Source organism: Aquarana catesbeiana, linkage group LG08, assembly GCF_042186555.1.
Source record: "Aquarana catesbeiana isolate 2022-GZ linkage group LG08, ASM4218655v1, whole genome shotgun sequence".
Classification (NCBI taxonomy): Eukaryota; Metazoa; Chordata; class Amphibia; order Anura; family Ranidae; genus Aquarana; species Aquarana catesbeiana.
In genome coordinates this window covers 189,799,623-189,818,280 of record NC_133331.1, presented here as the reverse complement: position 1 = coordinate 189,818,280, position 18,658 = coordinate 189,799,623, and the positions used below count along the sequence as shown (strand labels likewise).

Here is an 18,658-nt window from a genome sequence, read left to right as displayed (position 1 = left end):
TCAGTTTTAGACAGGACAGCTGATAAAAAAGATCTTTTCCTGTTAAAAAGATAAAGCAGCCAAACAAGCGACTTTTTCGACCTCAAACTCAGGAACAAGGCAATAAGCCCCAAGAGAAGGTCGGCACAAAGGGGCAAAGGCAGTGGGAATGTCCTTTCCCATCCTCGTACGCCAACCAATAAATCGCAATGACTCGTCATTGCCAGTGGGAGGAAGGCTTCAGAAATTCCTTCCTCACTGGGCAAGCATGACAAAAAACCCATTTATTCTAGACATGCTGGCCCAGGGATACAAAATAGAGCTTTCGGATCTTTCTCCAGAAAGATACTTTGTAACAAATCTGCCAAGGCACACAACAAAGGCCCTAGCCATGAAGAACCTGTTAGGTGAGTGGTCATCAACCCTGTCCTCAGGGCCCACTAACAGGCTACGTTTGCAAGATAACTGAAATACATCACAGGTGACATCATTTGCCGCTCAATGTTTGCAGTATTCTGGTCCGCATCTCCCCAAGGTAATACATAAAACCTGGCCTCTTAGTGGGCCCTGAGGACATGGTGGATGACCACTGCGTTAGGGGATCTGATGCAACAGGGAGTTGTTATTCAGGTATCTCCAGAGGACCGTTTTATTTGGGTTTCTATTGCTGTATTTTCCTGGTAAAGAAACCGTCGGGAAGCTTTTGTCTCGTTCTCAACTTAAAACCTTTAAACAGGTCAGTCCGATACAGGAGATTCCGCATGCACTTAGTCTTTTCAATCAGAAATCTCTTAATCAAGGGATGCTTCATGGCATCAATCGATCTAAGAGATGCGTAACTGCATGTGCCTATAGCCGCCTCTCAGTCTCAAAAGTTCTAAAGGCTGGAAATAAATATGGAGAAGCAGGTGCTGCATCTACATTTCAAGGCCCTCTCTTTTGGTCTTTCATCCACCCCACAAATTTTCACAAAAATAATGGCGGAAGCTCTCGCTCCTTTCCGTCTGCTGGGAATTGCGGTAATCCCTTATCTGGACGACCTCTTTGCTCCTTTCAGAGAAAAATTGCAGGTAGACCTGGCCAAGGCCCGCAGTCATTTGGCAGCCTTGGGCTGGATTGTGAACCTTCAAAAATCAAATTTCAATCCAGTTCAGTTTCTAGGTTATCAAATAGATTCTGTAGAACAAAGGTTTTTTTCTTCCAGAAGAAAAAAACAAAGTTATGAGTGTAGTAGCCAGGCTACTAACAAACCAGGAGATATCAATCAGGTTATGTCAGCCCTGGGAACCTTAACTTTGACAATGCTGGCCATTCAATGGGCGCGGCTCCATTTCAGGCCCCTCCAGAGTTTTCTCTTAAAGGTTTGGGATCACAGCCCAGAAACCTTGGACACAAAAGTAAAGCTCCCCGCCAGGGTCAAGAAGACCCTTTGATGGTGCAGAAGTCAGTTTTGTCAAAGCGCTTACTATGGTCTTTCCCTACTGAAAAAAGAGTCACAACAGACTCCAACATTTGGGGTTGGGGGCCCATTGGGATCAAAGTATAGAACAGGAAATTTTGGTCCCGATCCGAAGCAGGAAGGTCTGCAAACTGGAGGGAGTTAAAAGCTTCTCTCCAAATCTCCAAGGGTCCCATGTGCAGATTCTATTGGACAATGGCACTACCATGGCATACCTGAACAAACAGGGGTTCACAAGGAGCAAGGCTCTTCTATTGCTGTTAAAGGAAATCCTGGAGTGGGCAGAGAATTATTTACTCTCCCCGATAGCAGTGCATCTCAAAGGCATGCTAAACAAAGTAGCAGACTTCTTGAGCAGATGAAAATATTTCTGGATTCAAGCCCCATTCTTCTTCCTGAATTTTTCATTGATCACCAGGATGTGGGGGCGTCCACAAGTGGACTTGTTTGCATCAAAAGAAAACTCTCAGCTCCCTCAGTTATTTTCTCTGCACTGAGACAGCGGCTCACTAGGGATAGATGCCTTAGCACATCCCTGGAACTTTCATCTGGGCTATGTTTCCCCCCTTTTCACCTAATTCCACTGGTATTAAGGAAAATACAAAAGGAAAAAGTGTAAGTAATTCTGATCACTCCGTTCTGTCCGTAAAGAGCCTGGTATTCCTCCATTCTACAAATGACAGTCAAACTATTCTGACAGCTTCCTCTCAGACAGGACTTACTACTTCAAGGCCCGGTATACCACCCAGATATAGCCAGACTAAGCCTCACCGCCTGGTATCTGAGGAGCAGCTGTTAAGGAACAAAGGATTGTCAGAGCCTCTAGTAGCCACTTTACTCGCCAGTAGAAAGAAAGTAACTAGAGATATTTACGCTAAAGTTTGGAGAGTACAACTTTTGGTGTCGTTCGTCAAACCGAACTGTAGAAGACATTGTCGGTTTTGGAATTTCTACAAAATGGCGCGGACTAAGGTCTTGCAATTAGTACTCTTAAAGTGCAAGTGACTGCCCTGGGAGTATACTTAGAAAGGCCAATTTCTTCAGTTCCTTTGGTTACAAGATTCTTTAAGGCACTTACTAGGTCCAGACCAGCTCCTTCTAAACATTGTCCTGAATAGGACCTGGCAGTAGTTTTGCAAGCCTTCACAAAAGATCCTTTTGAACCATTACAGAATTTAACTCAAAACTATTCCTAGTTGCGGTTACGTCCACAACGAGAGTCGGTGAACTACACGCTCTATCAGTAAAGGAATCTTTTTTGTTAATTTACCCAGACAGGATTGTACTTAAAATGGAGCTGGGGTTTTTTGCCAAAAGTAGCATCAGTTTATAACAGGTCGCAGGCAATCATCCTCCCAACTTTCTGTTTAAATCCTTCTGGAAAATAGGAGAATTTATTCCCTAACTTAGATGTAAGAAGAATTTTATTACATTACTTGAAAGTAACAAGGGACTTTAGGTCTTCTGACTCTTCTTTTTTCTGGCAACAGAAAGGGCCACCAAGCATCAAAGGGGTCAATTGCTAGATGGCTAAAATCAGCTATTTCGGAAACTTATTCCCAGATGGGTTTGTCTCCCCCACTGGGAATACGAGCACACTACTAGAGCTGTGGTCACTACATGGGCAGAAAAAGCTGGTGCCACCCCAGATCAAATTTGTAAGGCGGCTACGTGGTCAACTTACCTAACGTTTGTCATTACAGACTGGATCTTCTGTCAGCCGGTGATCAGGCATTTGACAGAAAGGTCCTGCAGGCTGGTGTCTCTCTTTAGTTGGTAAGTCTCAATTTATCCTCTCAGGTGCTGTCCTGAAATACTTTTAGGGCAAATTCAAGTTGGACTTACTGGTAACTTGTTTTCCAAGAGTCTTTCAGGACAGCAAACGACCCACCCTTTTCTTGTTTGTTTGACTAACCATATTCTGATTATGTGTTCCAGCTGGGGCTGGAGATGCTCTACATTTGACGAGCTGTGGGGAGAAGCCTCCTTTTTGATGGAGTTGGTGTTTCCTAATTGGGTGGAGCCACTCAGGTGCTGTCCTGAAAGACTCTTGGAAAACAAGTTACCGTTAAGTATAACTTGAATTTTTTTTCCTGGAGTTCCACTTTATAAATATTCTTTTGCAGGGAGTGGTCCCTCTTTTCTGTTTGTTGCTGTGTTTTCCTCCATTTAAAAACATAAATGGACTCTCTTGACTTTGAATACTAATAAAAACCGTGTTGAGACAAATTTTAAAGTTCATTCTAAAGGTCAACTCGCTAGTGATCTTTGAGTTAAGGTGGCCATGCATCAAAAAGGATATGAGGAACCTGTGCCAACTGGACACACAAATGAACAAATAAATGATAAATAATGAAAACCAATGAGCTGCAGTCGCTAAAAGACAAGTCTATAAAATAATACTGTGACAGAAAACTCTGACCATGCTGAAATGACCCCCTCATGTCAAAAATGCAAGCAATAGTATTCAAATAATTATCAATATAGCACAATCGAATATATAAATGAAAATGTATCAAAGATTATCCATGTGTATGCGATACATGCTTAGTGTGTATGAGAGGAGAAGGGAATTGGACCATGAGTAAGACAATATTTTCTCTTGTTTTTGTGTTTATTTTATATAAAAAAAAAATGTTATACCTACATGCTCTGTGTAATGGTTTTGCACAGAGCAGCCCGAATCCTCCTCTTCCTGGGTACCATGCCCCCGTTCCTGGCCCCTCCCTCCTGCAGGGTTCCCCCCACAGCCAGAAGCTTGTTGTGGGGGCACCCAAGCAGGTGCACTCCCGAGCCACGGCTCTGGGTGTCCATTCACACACAAAGCCGTGGCTCGGCCCCAACCACTCCATTTCCTAATTGGCCCACTGAATGTGATTGAGAGCCAAGGCTCTCGTGGACATTGAGGATCGAGGGGGGGCTTGTATACAACCAGCCTGTTGGATTGTTCCCGAACAATCGGTGCCACCGGCTATAGCCGACAATACTGATCAGTGTGTTCTAATGGCAGGGTGTTCCGACAGCAGGCGATTTTAGTTTTGCTCTATTCCATAGATATGTTATGTGTCTTAATGCCTTCTATGTACTTTTTTTTTTCCTTTGCATTTGTATTATGAACTTTGTGTTTTGAAATACTCTAGAGTCTGAAGACGATCTGTATGCTATGCCTGAAGTCTTCAAAAAGCCTGCAAGTAGACCAGGAGATAAAAGCAGAGATGCAGCTCGAAAGATATTCAGTGGACCCAAACGGGTAAAATCTCTCTCCTCCTAATACTCTTGTTAGCTGTATATAGACATCCTTATTGTTTGTACTGATTTTGTTTTTTTTTGTTTTTTTTTTTATTTTAATCTGCGTAGAGACTTGTCTGTATTTTTTTAGTTTTTTGTACAGCAAATTTTCACTCCTTTATTTTTTATTTTTTTCCTCCTGAATATTCATGGTTTACTGTGGTTGATGTATTTAGTAGTAGTTGTAGTATTATCGATGGTAAGCCCTAATTGGGAGAGATTCTCACTCTCATGCTCTAGCAATTCAAGTAAATGCACAATATTGGTGGGCTTATTCTGAGTTGAATATGGGTGACAGAATCTAAAGCTTGGCCATACATGGTTCAGTTAGCCAGCGGGCTGAACTTAACACATTTCTTAATCCACACAAACAAGATTATACTTCGACTTTACTCATTTAGGCAAGCAGAATAGTAGCGGGTACCTGTCAGAAATATCCACTCCCCGACAAAAAAAAAAACTTTCACAATAGCGAGAGGAGAATGATGAACGCAACTTCCCTTTTCAGGTGAAGTTCTACTTTATCTTGTGCTCTCAAAAAGTATGTGCATTCAAACCACCCAGTCTCTGTGATAAAGTCACTCAGTGTTGAAACTTTGGTGGGAGCTTTTTTTTCAAGCTTTTCTTCCCTCACTTTTCCATTATGTATTACTTCAGGAGGAGGCATTTTTAGAAGCCCAGGAAATGTCTTTCAATTGACTGCAATCAAAAATGCTTAGTGCTAGTGTAGCTAGTCCTGAATTACTAAATTGTTATGCTGGTAATTTAAATATGTTATATTAGTATATTAAATTGTTTATATTAGTAACTTTAAATCTTATGTTTAAAATTTTTTCATATTTTAAATTTCTTTCAGTCTCCAACAAAAGCTGTCTATAACGCAAGACACTGGAACCAGCCAGAGTCTGAGCTCCCAGCTTTACCAGTTCTAAAAGCTCAGTCTGCACCAGTAAGTACTTTTATAACATTGCCTATATGAATTACCACATAGAAAGGTATATACTGCAACACAATATGCTTAAGTAACTCCCAAAAATGACCGGGCTTTCTTTTTCGACTTTTACATAAAGTGGAACTTGACCCAAAAAGAAAAGTTCAAGTGATCGTAAAGGCAAAACAGGTTTTATATATTTATTTAGATATATAGCAGCCCTCAAATTGCGAGTGGAAAATGAGGGCTGGCGAGGAGCTGGATTGCCTGGAGTGGGGGGCGAGCACTGCCGGAGGGCGGGGTTGACCGGGAGCCATTCTCCCGGTGGAAGAGTGCATGGAGTTAGAGGAGAGCCGTGGGATCACTGAGCGGTAAAACACGCTGTAACAGCTTACATTGAAACTGTCTCCGCTCTGCTCACTCTCACACAGCCCCGCCTCCTCCTAACCCTGCACCTATAATAGACAGAACACGGGTCCAATGCTGGGATGCATTCTGTCTATTACAGGCGTGGGGTTTGGAGGAGGCGGGGTTGTGTGAGCGTGAGCAGATCTGAGACAGTTTTAATGTAAACTGTTACAGCGTGTTTTACCGCTCGGTGATCCCGCGGCTCTCCTCTGACTCCAGTCATGATCCAGCCACCCCTCTCACTTCCTCCGCCCTGGCAAGGCTGCAATGGGGGGCACTGTAAGGCTGCAATGGGGGGCACGGTGAGGCTGCAAGGGGGTGGCACGGTGAGGCTGCAAGGGGGGTGGCACGGTGAGGCTGCAATGGGGGGCACGATGAGGCTGCGATGGGAGGCACGGTGAGGCTGCGATGGGAGGCACGGTGAGGCTGCGATGGGAGGCACGGTGAGGCTGCAATGGGGGGCACAGGGCACGCTGCATTGATGGGCACTGGTGAGGCTGTGCTGAGGGGAACTGATAAAGTTGTTGTTAAAATGTATTTCTTTATCATACATAACGGGACACAGAGCACCATAATAATGACTGTGTGGGTTATACGCTTACCTTTAGGTTATTGGACACTGGCAACCAATAGTTAGACGGTTCTTCCCATATAACCCCTCCTATACCAGAAGTACCTCCGTTTTTTCGCCAGTGTCTTGAAGGTGATGGTCATGGCTGTAGAAGCTCTTCAAATTTCTTTAAAAATGTCCCACTGAGGACGTTATAAGCGGATTCATTCGGATGGCTTAACCAAGCTAAAGTGTATGGTACCCGAACCTCGGTTCAAGAACGAGGTGTTGCTTGTAATGTGTCCTATATAGGCGCTGGACCCTTGTTAAGTTGGTATTCCTGGTCAGTCTTGCCCAAGGTAAACCAGAAAGGGTGCTTTACAGGTCCAGGGGTGTGGACCCCAAAATATGGGGGACCCGGTCCCTGAAGGTCCTTAGAGGCACTAACCGCCGTGATGGGGGAAGATTGGGCCTGGTAAGACAGGCCCTGCTGCTTGGGGCCATCTGTAATCCCAGACACAGGCTTAAGGTTTACCAGCAGTTTCAAAGGGAAAAAAAAAATATATATATATATATAATTTTTTTTTTTCCCTTTGAAACTGCTGGTAAACCTTAAGCCTGTGTCTGGGATTACAGATGGCCGTTTTTGGCGCGCATTTGAGTACTGGCGAGTGTGTGCGCGCCGTCGTTGTGCGCGTCGCAGTTGCGCCGCGTACGTCAGGACGGCGCATGCGGTGGGCATGCCGCTGATCACGCTGATGCGCGCGTTCACTCTCTGGCTAACGCTCTATAGGGATGGAGCTCCTGGCGTGCGCGTGGCAACACAGAGCGATATTTGGGCACGTGAGTCTGGAGGTCTTGAAAACAGTGGTGACAGGTTGAAGGCTGATTGTAGTTTGTGGGGAGTACTCATTTTCTTCCTCGTGTGTAAGCAATGTCTTCCAGAAAACGAGGTATAGGGAACAAGGCAAGCACAGGGGTAAGAGTCCCTCCTCTAAAAACAGGAGACCAACCCCATGCTGATGCAGCCTCAGTTTCTCCTGAAAGACCTGCGGCATCTGGCCTGGATGAGCCATTGCATTTGTCAGGCATAGTGGCCACTACCAATATACCTGCCTCGGCTTATGTTACAAAGGATGATTTGGCATCTGCCTTAGCGGGCCTTGAGGGCAAAATAGCTGGCATGATTGCCTCTGTAACACAGGGGGGGAGGAAGCGTAATAGATCTCCCTCCCCTGAGCCTGGGCCAAGTGGAGAGTCACAAAGCACCAGGACTCTTATAGCCAGATGGGTCCAGGTGGTCTGAAACCAGAATGGGCGGAGGATTTGGAAGAGGTGGTCATAAAAGACTGGGAATGAAGGAGAGGCTGAAGAATCCTCGGCTGAGGACTCTGGCTCTGAAGAGCCAATTTCAGCCTCCCATTCCCAAAAATTGTTTATCCAATCTCTAATTGAGATGGTACGGATTAGGTTTAAGTTATCCCCCGGTTCAGGAGTCTGGACTCTCCTGTTCTGCTTTGGGATCTTTGCGACCTCAGCACATTTCCCAAGCGTTCCCTTTGCATCCGTTACTGGAGCAGGTGGTTTACGCGGACTGGGAGCACCCTGACAGGATATACTTACCTCCAAAAAGGTTTTCTGTCTTATATCCTATGGAGGAGAAGTTCAGGAAGAAATAGGGGATACCTTTGGTGGGCGCTGCCATATCTTCAGTAAATAAAAGTTTAACCTGTCCAGTGGATAATGCCCAGGTATTTAAGGATCCGGCTGATAAAAAGCTAGAGTCCTTATTAAAAGCCTCCTTTTCGTGGCTGGTGCAGCAGTTCAGCCAGCGGTTGCAGCTATTGGGATTTGCCAATCCCTAAAGGATCGCTTTAAAAGGTTGGTAAAGAACATACCTTGCCAGGAGGAATCTGCCGAGGAATTGTCGGAGATTCCTCATGCCCTATGTTTTGCAGTAGACGCAGTGAATTACTCAATTCAACAGATATCTCGTTTTGCGTTACTGTCAATCCATATGCGCAGAGTCTTGTGGCTAAAGAACTGGTCTGCTGAGATGCCATGTAAAAGGCTACTCGCAGCCTTTCCATTCCATGGAGAGCGCTTGTTTGGCGAGGATCTGGATAAATATATCCAAAAGATCTCGGGAGGAAAGAGTGCCCTACTCCCTATTAAAAAGAAAGGGAAGCAACCCTCTTATAAAATTCCCAATGCTCCAGGACCTAGTGCTTCTTCCCCTAAGCGGTATCGACGGCCTCAGCCGTCTGGCTTTAAAAGACCCCAGGGTCAAAAGAAACCCTGGACCCAAAAGCCACCCATGCCCAGCTCCAAGTCTACCTTGTGAAGGGGCGCTCCCGCTCTCACGGGTTGGGGGCAGGCTTCGGCTGTTTGGGGAGGCTTGGGAAGAACTGGTTCAAGACAGATGGGTCATTTCACTGTAAATTACGGGTACAGAATAGCTTTCCGGGATATCCCCCCTAATCAGTTTCTGTGCTCAAGGGTTCCGTCGGATCCAGAGAAAAGAAGATGCCTATTCCTAGCTTTACAGCATCTGCTGATGCAGGGGGTAATTGTAAAGGTTCCGCACGAGGAAAGATTCAAGGGGTTTTACTCAAACCAATTCACCGTGCCGAAACCAAATGGGGAAGTAAGGCCCATTTTGGACCTCAAGGCTCCCAACCGCTTTGTAGACGTCCGATCCTTCCACATGGAGTCGGTTCGTTCAATAATAAAATCCCTGAGAAAGGGAGACTATTTAGCGTCCATAGATATCAAGGACGCGTACCTTCATGTGCCGATCTTCGGTCCACATCAAATATTCCTACGCTTCGTTGTAGAGGGCAGTCATTTCCAATTCGTGGCACTACGATTCGGTCTGGCCACGGCCCCTAGGGTTTTCACAAAGATTCTGGCCCCAGTGTTGGCTTCCCTAAGGTCTCAAAAGGTCTCTGTAGTAGGATATCTGGACGATATTCTCCTAAGGGATTGCTCTCGCCCCATACTCATTCAAAACGTGTCAAGAACAGTACAGGTTTTTCATCGCCTAGGTTGGATTCTAAATGTGGACAAGTCAGCTCTTTGTCCGACCCAAGCCTTGGTATATCTGGGTCTGGTCTTGGACACTGCCCAAGAAAAGGTGTTTCTTCCCCCCTTAAAGGTCGCCTCCATAGTGGAACTTGTCCAGAAGGTGAAGAAAGAACTAACACCTTCTATTCGGCTGTGCATGAGGTTACTGGGCAAGATGGTGTCACCATTCGCAGTGCACAGTTCCACTCCAGAGTGTTCCAGAGCAGTATTCTAAAGGCCTGGGACAAGTCGGCTCGAACCTTGGATCAGCCTATGGTTCTATCTCCACAGGTTCTATGGAACCTCTTGGTGGTTAAGAACCAGCAATTTGAAAAGAGGGAAATCTTTCCCACCGGTAGCCTGGAAAGTCGTAACCACAGACGCCAGCCTTCTCGGCTGGGGGGCAGTCCTAGAGGAAGCGTCTGTTCAGGGAATATGGTCCCAGACAGGACCCTGCCTATCAATATATTGGAGATTCGGGCAGCTCGTCTGGCTCTGCGATTCTGGACATCCAGATTGCGGGGTCTTCCTGTCAGAGTCCAGTCCGACAACTCCACGGTAGTGGCATATATCAACCACGAGGCAGGTACCAGGAGTCGGGCAGCCCAAAGAGAGATAAACCATATATTGACTTCGGCAGAAAAATGTGCCGTTCCTTTCGGCAGTGTTTTTCCGGGGGGGGGGAACAATTGGCAGGCAGATTTCCTAAGTCGCCAGAAATTGTTGCCAGGGGAATGGTCCCTGCACCCCGAGGTTTTTCTACAGATCTGCCAATACTGGGGGACCCCAGATGTGGATCTGCTGGCATCCAGATTCAATGCCAAGCTGGACAGGTTTGTCTCCAGGATCAAGGACCCGCTTGCTGTCGGGATAGACGCATTAGTAGTTCCTTGGGATCAGTATTCTCTGATATATGCCTTCCCTCCGATCCAAATCCTGCTGTACTTATTACGCAGAATACAGGAGGAGCAAAAACCGGTGATCCTTGTGGCCCCGCAGATCCTGGTACTCGGAGATTGTGAAGTTGGCAGTAGGAGACCCATTGGTCCTTCCATGCCGTCCAGACCTGTTGTCTCAAGGACCCATATTCCATCCTTCTTTTTGGGTTGCTGAATTTGATGGCTTGGCTATTGAAACCAGACTATTGAAAGACTGTGGTATTATGGGTTCAGTCTTGTCTACTTTGATAAACGCTAGAAAGTCAGTTTCTAGAGCTATCTATTAGAGTCTGGAAATCATACATTTCTTGGTGTGATAAAAGGAGATGGAACCCTCGTAGGTATACGATTGGAAGAGTTCTTGCCTTTCTCCAAGCAGGAGTAGACTTGCAGCTCGCTTTAGGGACAATTAAAGGGCAGGTTTCGGCCTTATCATTTTTTTTCCAAAGACCAATTGCATCCCATTCTTTGGTGTGAACCTTTGTCAAGGGAGTAACACACCTGAGGCCGCCGGTTAAACCACCTTTATGTCCCTAGGACCTAAATTTGGTACTGTCAGCCTTACAGAGTCAACCGTTTGAACCCATTAGGCATGTTCCTTTTGTCCTGTTGACCGGGAAATTGGTTTTCTTGGTGGCTATAACATCGGCTAGAAGGGAGTCAGAATTGGCCGCCCTTTCTTGCAAGGAACCTTTTTTGATTCTTCACCCAGATAGAGTGGTCATGCGCCCTCGTCCGGATTTTCTACCGAAGGTGGTTTCCAAATTTCATTTGAATCAGGATATCATTTTACCTTCCTTTTTTCCAAACCCTAAGACTAGGGAGGAAAAGCCGCTTCACTCACTGGATGTGGTGAGGGTGATCAAAGTTTACTTGAAAATATCAGCTCCCTTTCAAAAGACTGACTGTTTTTTTGTCTTGCCAGAGGGTCCTAAAAAAGGACAGCCGGCAACAAGTTCAACTATATCCAGGTGGATTCGCCAGACTATTATCCAGGCGTATGGATTAAAGTGCAAGGTTCCACCTTGGGATTTAAAAGCACACTCCACTAGAGGGATTAGTGCATCATGGGCAGTACGCCAGCAGGTGTCTATGGCTCAGGTTTGCAAAGCGGCCTCTTGGTCTTCAGTTCATACGTTCACCGGGTTTTACCAGGTGGATGTGAGATCTCAAAAGGAGACTGTTTTTGGTCACAGTGTGTTGCAGGCAGCTTTATAGTCTCAGGCCCGTTGGGGCTTAGGGATATTGTGTGTCCCCCCCCCCCCTCAGGTGCATTGCTTTAGGACATCCCACATAGTCATTATTATGGTGCTCTGTGTCCCGTGATGTACGATAAAGAAAAGCGGATTTTTAAAACAGCTTACCTGTAAAACCCTTTTCTTGGAGTACATCACGGGACACAGAGGCCTCTCCCCTCTTTCTGGGATCGTCATTGCTTGCTACAAAACTGAGATACTTCCCGTATAGGAGGGGTTATATGGGAGAAACCTTCTTACTATTGGTTGCCAGTGTCCAATCACCTAAAGGTAAGCGTATAACCCACATAGTCATTATTATGGTGCTCTGTGTCCCGTGATGTACTCCAAGAAAAGGATTTTACAGGTAAGCTGTTTTAAAAATCCGCTTTTTTGTAACTTCTGCATAAAACATTTAAGTGTCGTTTCATAAGATAATTTATGATGGCGTGATTAGGGGCAGGTAAGGGTTGGGTGGGGCAACTGGTGGCGAGTAACCCCCTGAGACCTGGCTAGTAGCTTAGGACTTTAAATTTTGAGCCCTGTACATATTATATTTTTTAGAACAAACATGTCATGCTTAACCAGCTCTGTGTAATGATTTTACCCAGAGCAGCCCCAGTCGTCGTCCTCTTTTCTGGTCCCCGGCCTGGCTCCTCCACCCAATTCCAGTGTGGCTCGGCCCCTCTGAGGATTTGCCAGCAGTAGGGACCTGTGTACAGCGCTGGATCAGCATCAGGCTCAGGCAAGTGTTGGGGAGGGAGGAGCCGAGCACAGAAGTATTTTTTTTATCTTCATGCATGCAATGCATGAAAGTAAAATAACCTTCTTACTTTAGACTCACTTTCAGCTTTACAACCCCCCCTCCCCTTTCATAAAGTGCAGCATGACTCGCACTTGCACAGCTGGCTTCCCACAATAAACATGCCAGCACTGGGGACCCGAAGATTGGCGTAGAACCAGCCTGGGTGAGGACAGTGCTGGGTCCGTAGACAGGTAAATGTAATTTTTTTTGGAAAATCAGCATCTACAGTATTTGGAGCTGCTGACTTTAATTTTTTTTTTTCTGGGGTGGAGATCCTCCTTAAATATTTAACACCTTCTCAGCTCTTGGGCTTAATAACTTACTTTTTTTATTTCATGTTTAATGCTTTACCTAGTTTATGTTTTGAGGCCATATTAACAATCAGATTTTGTTAAATAAGCTGATCACATCAGTGAATTCTCCATTATCTTGCCTATGCGAGGGCCTATGAAATCATCTAGTAAATCTAGTAAAATATTAAGCACTGAGGTGAAGCCCCACATTGCACAGCTGTTGGTAAATATTTGTGGTCTGGCAGATTGTGTCTGAAACTATACGATCCACTTATAAAGGAAAACAAAAGCACATTTATAAAGCACAGTGGTGCTTTACAAGTGTGAATTGTGCTCCTCTGGCTTTTAGAATCTGAAGCTGGCTGAGTGAGAAAGGGGGGGGGGGTTGCTGGGAAGAGGTCACTTGACCTGTCAAAGTCACATAACCAGTTGCTGTCTCTTAATCCTAAAACAACTATCCCTCTCTAATGTGTTAAAGAGGTAGTAAACTCTCATTGTTTACTTTTACCTACAGGTAAGATTATAATAAAGCTTACCTGGTAGGTAAAATGAATATCTGCTAAACATGCACCGTTTAGGAGATATTCTAGAGAGCAGCAGCCGGAGACGTCACTGTGCATGCGTTCTGAAGGAACAGTCTACCGTGCCGTAACTTCAGAGCTCTGTGCTGCTGCCATAAGGCCCGCTAGCATGCGTGTAAGTGACGTCATCGCGGCTTGGTCAATCAAGCGGCCACAGCCTGGGAACCTGGAAGCAAGGCCTGGTGAAGATGGAGGCCTCTGCAGTGGTGACAGCATGCCGCTGGAGGGCTTTGTTTTAACCCCTTAATTGCCTAAGCCTTTTTCTGGCACTTGTTGCTTAGAAGCTAAAATCTGTATTTTTTTTGCTAGAAAATTACTTATAACCCTAAACATATGTTTTTTGAGCAGAGACCCTGGAGAATAAAATGGCAATCATTGCAATATTTTATGTCACACTGTATTTGTGCAGCGGCCTTTCAAATAACATTTTTTTTGGGAAGTACACTTTTATGAATTAAAAAAACAAGAAAAAAAAACAGCCTAATTTTTTTTTTTTTTCTTGCGTGTTTAATGTGAAACATTCCCTTCCGCTGCTTGTAATAACAGCCAAGCGCCTAATTGGCCGCATCGGTTGTTACAAAAAAGCCGACTGCCCCCTCTAAAAAAAAAAAAAAAAAAACTGTACCGGGGTAATGCGTGCAGCTTTAAAGCCGAAGACCGCATATTTGTGTTATGTCAGCGTGAAGGGGTTAATGCATACTAGCACATTATGCCTTTGCCTTGCAGAGGGGATTTGTTTTTTGTATTTTTTTGAAAGAGTTTACTACCAGCTTAAACAGGGAGAACTCTGACAGACTCCATCACAGCTTACATTTTATGAATGGGTTGTAAAATGCAGGCCATGGTGTACATGGAGAATAACCGAATGAATAGCATTAAACTGCTCTGTTATAAAAGAAGTCCATATATCTTACTTTGGTCAAATGAAGTGAATTAGTATAACCCAAGGAACTGAGTGAAGTCCACAGTAAAAATTAAGAAATGGACACTATAAGGACTAATGTGATCCACTAATAAAAACTGAACCAGAGTTAAGTCTTAATGTTCACAAACCTTTCTCTGTGTAACAGAGTCCAGAGGTGAAGGATGAAAATGCTCACATGGGATTAATAAATAACATTATCAAATGATAGGTTAACTGAAAATAAATGTTAATATTTTTTTACAAGAAAACGACAAGCTAAAGTATGCTTTCTTTTATAAAACAAAAATAGATTTCTAAAGTATGCTATAATTATACAACAGTTTTTGTGCTATGCTTGTATAAGGAAATTTACTGCAACAAAGTTTTATACTTAACATTATTTTTATTTTATTTTTGGAATAATAATTCAAATCATAATGTAATAAAGAATCCTTAACCACTTCAATACCAGGCACTTACGTACCTTCCTGCCCAAGCCAATTTTCAGCTTTCAGCGCTGTCGCAATTTGAATGACAATTGCGCAGTCATGCTACACTGTACCCAAACAAATTTTTTATCATTTTGTTCCCACAAATAGAGCTTTCTTTTGGTGGTATTTGATCACCTCTGCGATTTTTACTTTTTGTGCAACAAATAAAAAAAGACCAAAAATTTAGAAAAAAATAAAGTTTTTCTTTGTTTCTGTTAAATTTTTTTGTAAATAATGACAGGCACTGATATGGCTGCACTGATATGGCTGCACTCATGGGCGGCACTGATGGGCACTCATGGGCGGCACTGATGGGCACTCATGGGCGGCACTGAGAGGTGGCACTGAAGGGCACTGAGAGGTGGCACTGAAGGGCACTGAGAGGTGGCACTGATGGGCACTGAGAGGTGGCACTGATGGGCACTGAGAGGTGGCACTGATGGGCACTGAGAGGTGGGCACTGATGGGCATGGATGGGCACTGAGAGGTGGCACTGATGGACACTGATGGGTGGCATTGCTGGGCATCACTTGTTTTATCTGGACCATAATGTTGCCAGTCAGTGGGCACTGATTGGAATCTATTGTGCATATTTTTTCATATGTGGATGGCCATGGAGTACATACCTGCCCATCCACATCTTGACCCCTTCCCTGGTGGTCCTGGGCGGCATGATGGTGGTCCTGGGTGGGCATCTGAGGGGGGGCTGCGCTGATCAACAATCAGCGCAGGCCCCCCTGTCAGGAGAGCCGCCGACTGGCTCTCCTCTACTCACGTCTGTCAGACGCGAGTGAGGAAAAGCCGATCACCGGCTCTTCCTGTTTACACTGTGATCAGCCGTGATTGGACACGGCTGATCACGTAGTAAAGAGCCTCCGTTGGAGGCTCTTTACTGGGATCGGTGTAGCGGTGTGTCAGACTGACAGACCGCACCACCAATCGCCGCGATGCGCGCCCCCACGGGCGCGCGGCGGCTGTTATCCTGAAGGATGTCATATGATGCCCAGTCAGGATAACTTAACCACCGCCCAGCCGTCATTCTGCTGTAGGCCAGGCGGGAAGTGGTTAAAGAGGAAGTAAACCCTGATGGGTTTTACTTCCTCTATTTACCCCCCTGCAAAGTAAAAGCATAATGGGCTAGTGTGCATAGCATACTAGCCCATTATGTGCCACTTACCTTGCAAACGAAGCCCATGATGTCCCAGCTGCTGGAAGCATCCATCTTCACCCCTCTTCCTTCTGGGGGCCGCTGACTCCGGCTCTGTGACTGGCTGGAGCCGTGTGACGTCACTCCTGCGCATGCGTGCGGGAGCCGCTAGTCATGGCACATGCTGGAGAAGAAACAGCATAGGAGGGCAGTTACTTCACTGCGCATGTGACGATAACATTGGCGCACTACAGAGCAAATATCTCCTAAACGGCGCACGTTTAGGAGATCTTTTCATGACATGTAGGTAAGTGTTAGTATAGGCTTACCTATATGTAAAAATAGGTCAGGGGGTTTACAACCACTTTAAGTATGCAGTTCTTGCACTTGGCTTTAACCACTTCAGCCCCGGAAGGATTTACCCCCTTCCTGACCAGAGCACTTTTTACAATTTGGCACTGTGTCGCTTTAACTGCTAATTGTGCGGTCATGCAATGCTGTACCCAAACAAAATTTGCGTCCTTTTCTTCCCACAAATAGAGCTTTCTTTTGATGGCATTTGATCGCCTCTGCGGTTTTTATTTTTTGCGCTATAAACAGAAAAAGACCGAAAAATTTGAAAAATAATGATATTTTCTACTTTTTGTTATAAAAAAAATCCAACAAACTCAATTTTAGTCATACATTTAGGCCAAAATGTATTCGGCCACATGTCTTTGGTAAAAAAAAATGTCAATAAGCGTATATTTATTGGTTTGCGCAAAAGTTATAGCGTCTACAAACTAGGGTACATTTTCTGGAATTTACACAGCTTTTAGTTTGACTGCCTATCTAATTTCTTGAGGTGCTAAAATGGCAGGGCAGTACAACCCCCCCCCCCCAAATGACCCCATTTTGGAAAGTAGACACCCCAAGAAAATTGCTGAGAGGCATGTTGAGCCCACTGAATATTAAATTTTTTTGATCCAAGTGATTGAATAATGATTAAAAAAAAAAAAAAAAATTACAAAATGTCCCTAAATGATATATTGCTCACACATGCCATGGTTATATGTGGAATTGCACCCCAAAATACATTTAGCTGCTTCTCCTGAGTATGGGGATACCACATGTGTGGGACTTTTTGGGAGTCTAGCCACGTACGGGACCCCGAAAACCAAGCACCGCCTTCAGGATTTCTAGGGGCGTAAATTTTTGATTTCACTCCTCACTACCTATCACAGTTTTGAAGGCCATAAAATGCCAAGATGGCACATAACCCCCCAAATAACCCCATTTGGAATGTAGACACCCCAAGCTATTTGCTGAGAGGCATGTTGAGTCCATGGAATATTTCATATTTTGCCACAAGTTGCGGGAAAGTGACAAACTTTTTTTTTTTTTTGCACAAAGTTGTCACTAAATGATATATTGCTCAAACATGCCATGGGCATATGTGGAATTACACCCCAAAATACATTCTGCTGCTTCTCCTGTGTACGGGAATACCACATGTGTGTGATATTTTGGGAGCCTAGCTGCATACGGGGCCCCGAAAACCAATCAACGCCTTCAGGCTTTCTAAGGGCGTAAATTTTTGATTTCACTCCTCACTATCTATCACAGTTTCGAAGGCCATAAAATTCCAAGATAGCACAAGCCCCCCCCCCCCAAAATTACCCTATTTTGGAAAGTAGACACCCCAAGCTATTTGCTGAGAGGCATTGTGAGTACTTTTGCAGCTCATTTGTTTTTGAAAATGAAAAAAGACAAGGAAAATGTATTTTTTTTTCTTTTTTCCATTTTCAAAACTTTGTGACAAAAAGGGAGGTCTGCAAAATACTCACGATACCTCTCAGCAAAAAGCTTGGGGTGTCTACTTTCCAAAATGGGGTCATTTGGCGGGGTTTTGTGCCATGGCCTCCGAAACTGTTATAGGCAGTGAAGAGTGAAATCAAAAATTTACACCCTTAGAAAGCCTGAAGGCGGTGCTTGGTTTTTGGGATCCCGTACGCGGCTAGGCTCCCAAAAAGTCTCACATGTGGTATCCCCGAACTCAGGAGAAGCAACAGAATGTATTTTGGGGTGTAATTTCACATATTCCCATGGCATGTTTGAGCAATATATCATTTAGTGACAACTTTGTGGCAAAAAAAAAAAAAGTGTCTTTTTCCCGCAACTTGTGTCACAATATAAAATATTCCACAGACTCGACATGCCTCTCAGCAAATAGCTTGGGGTGTCTACTTTCCAAAATGGGGTCATTTGGGGGGGTTTGAACTGTCCTGGCATTTTATGCACAACATTTAGAAGCTTATGTCACACATCACCCACTCTTCTAACCACTTGAAGGCAAAGCCCTTTCTGACACTTTGTTTACAGGAAAAAATTATTTTTTTTTGCAAGAAAATTACTTTGAACCCCCAAACATATATATTTTTTGAAAGCAAAGGCCCTACAAATTAAAAAGGTGGGTGTTTCATTTTTTTTTCACACAGAATTTGCGCAGCGATTTTCAAACGCATTTTTTTGGGAAAAAAAAACACTTTTTTAAATTTTAATGCAGTAAAACACACTATATTTCCCAAATGTTTGATGGAATAA

At 44.5% G+C, this 18,658-nt stretch overlaps 1 protein-coding gene across 2 annotated transcripts in view; it reads left to right on the top strand.

The window, feature by feature from the left end:
- Positions 1-18,658, top strand: part of WAPL (WAPL cohesin release factor) — a 219,129-nt gene that overhangs the window by 77,619 nt on the left and 122,852 nt on the right. For both annotated transcript variants that reach the window (XM_073596726.1, XM_073596725.1), the window contains 2 exons: positions 4,579-4,688; positions 5,583-5,675. In XM_073596726.1, coding sequence (XP_073452827.1) covers positions 4,579-4,688; positions 5,583-5,675 — 203 coding nt within the window. The remainder of the gene's footprint in view (positions 1-4,578; positions 4,689-5,582; positions 5,676-18,658) is intronic.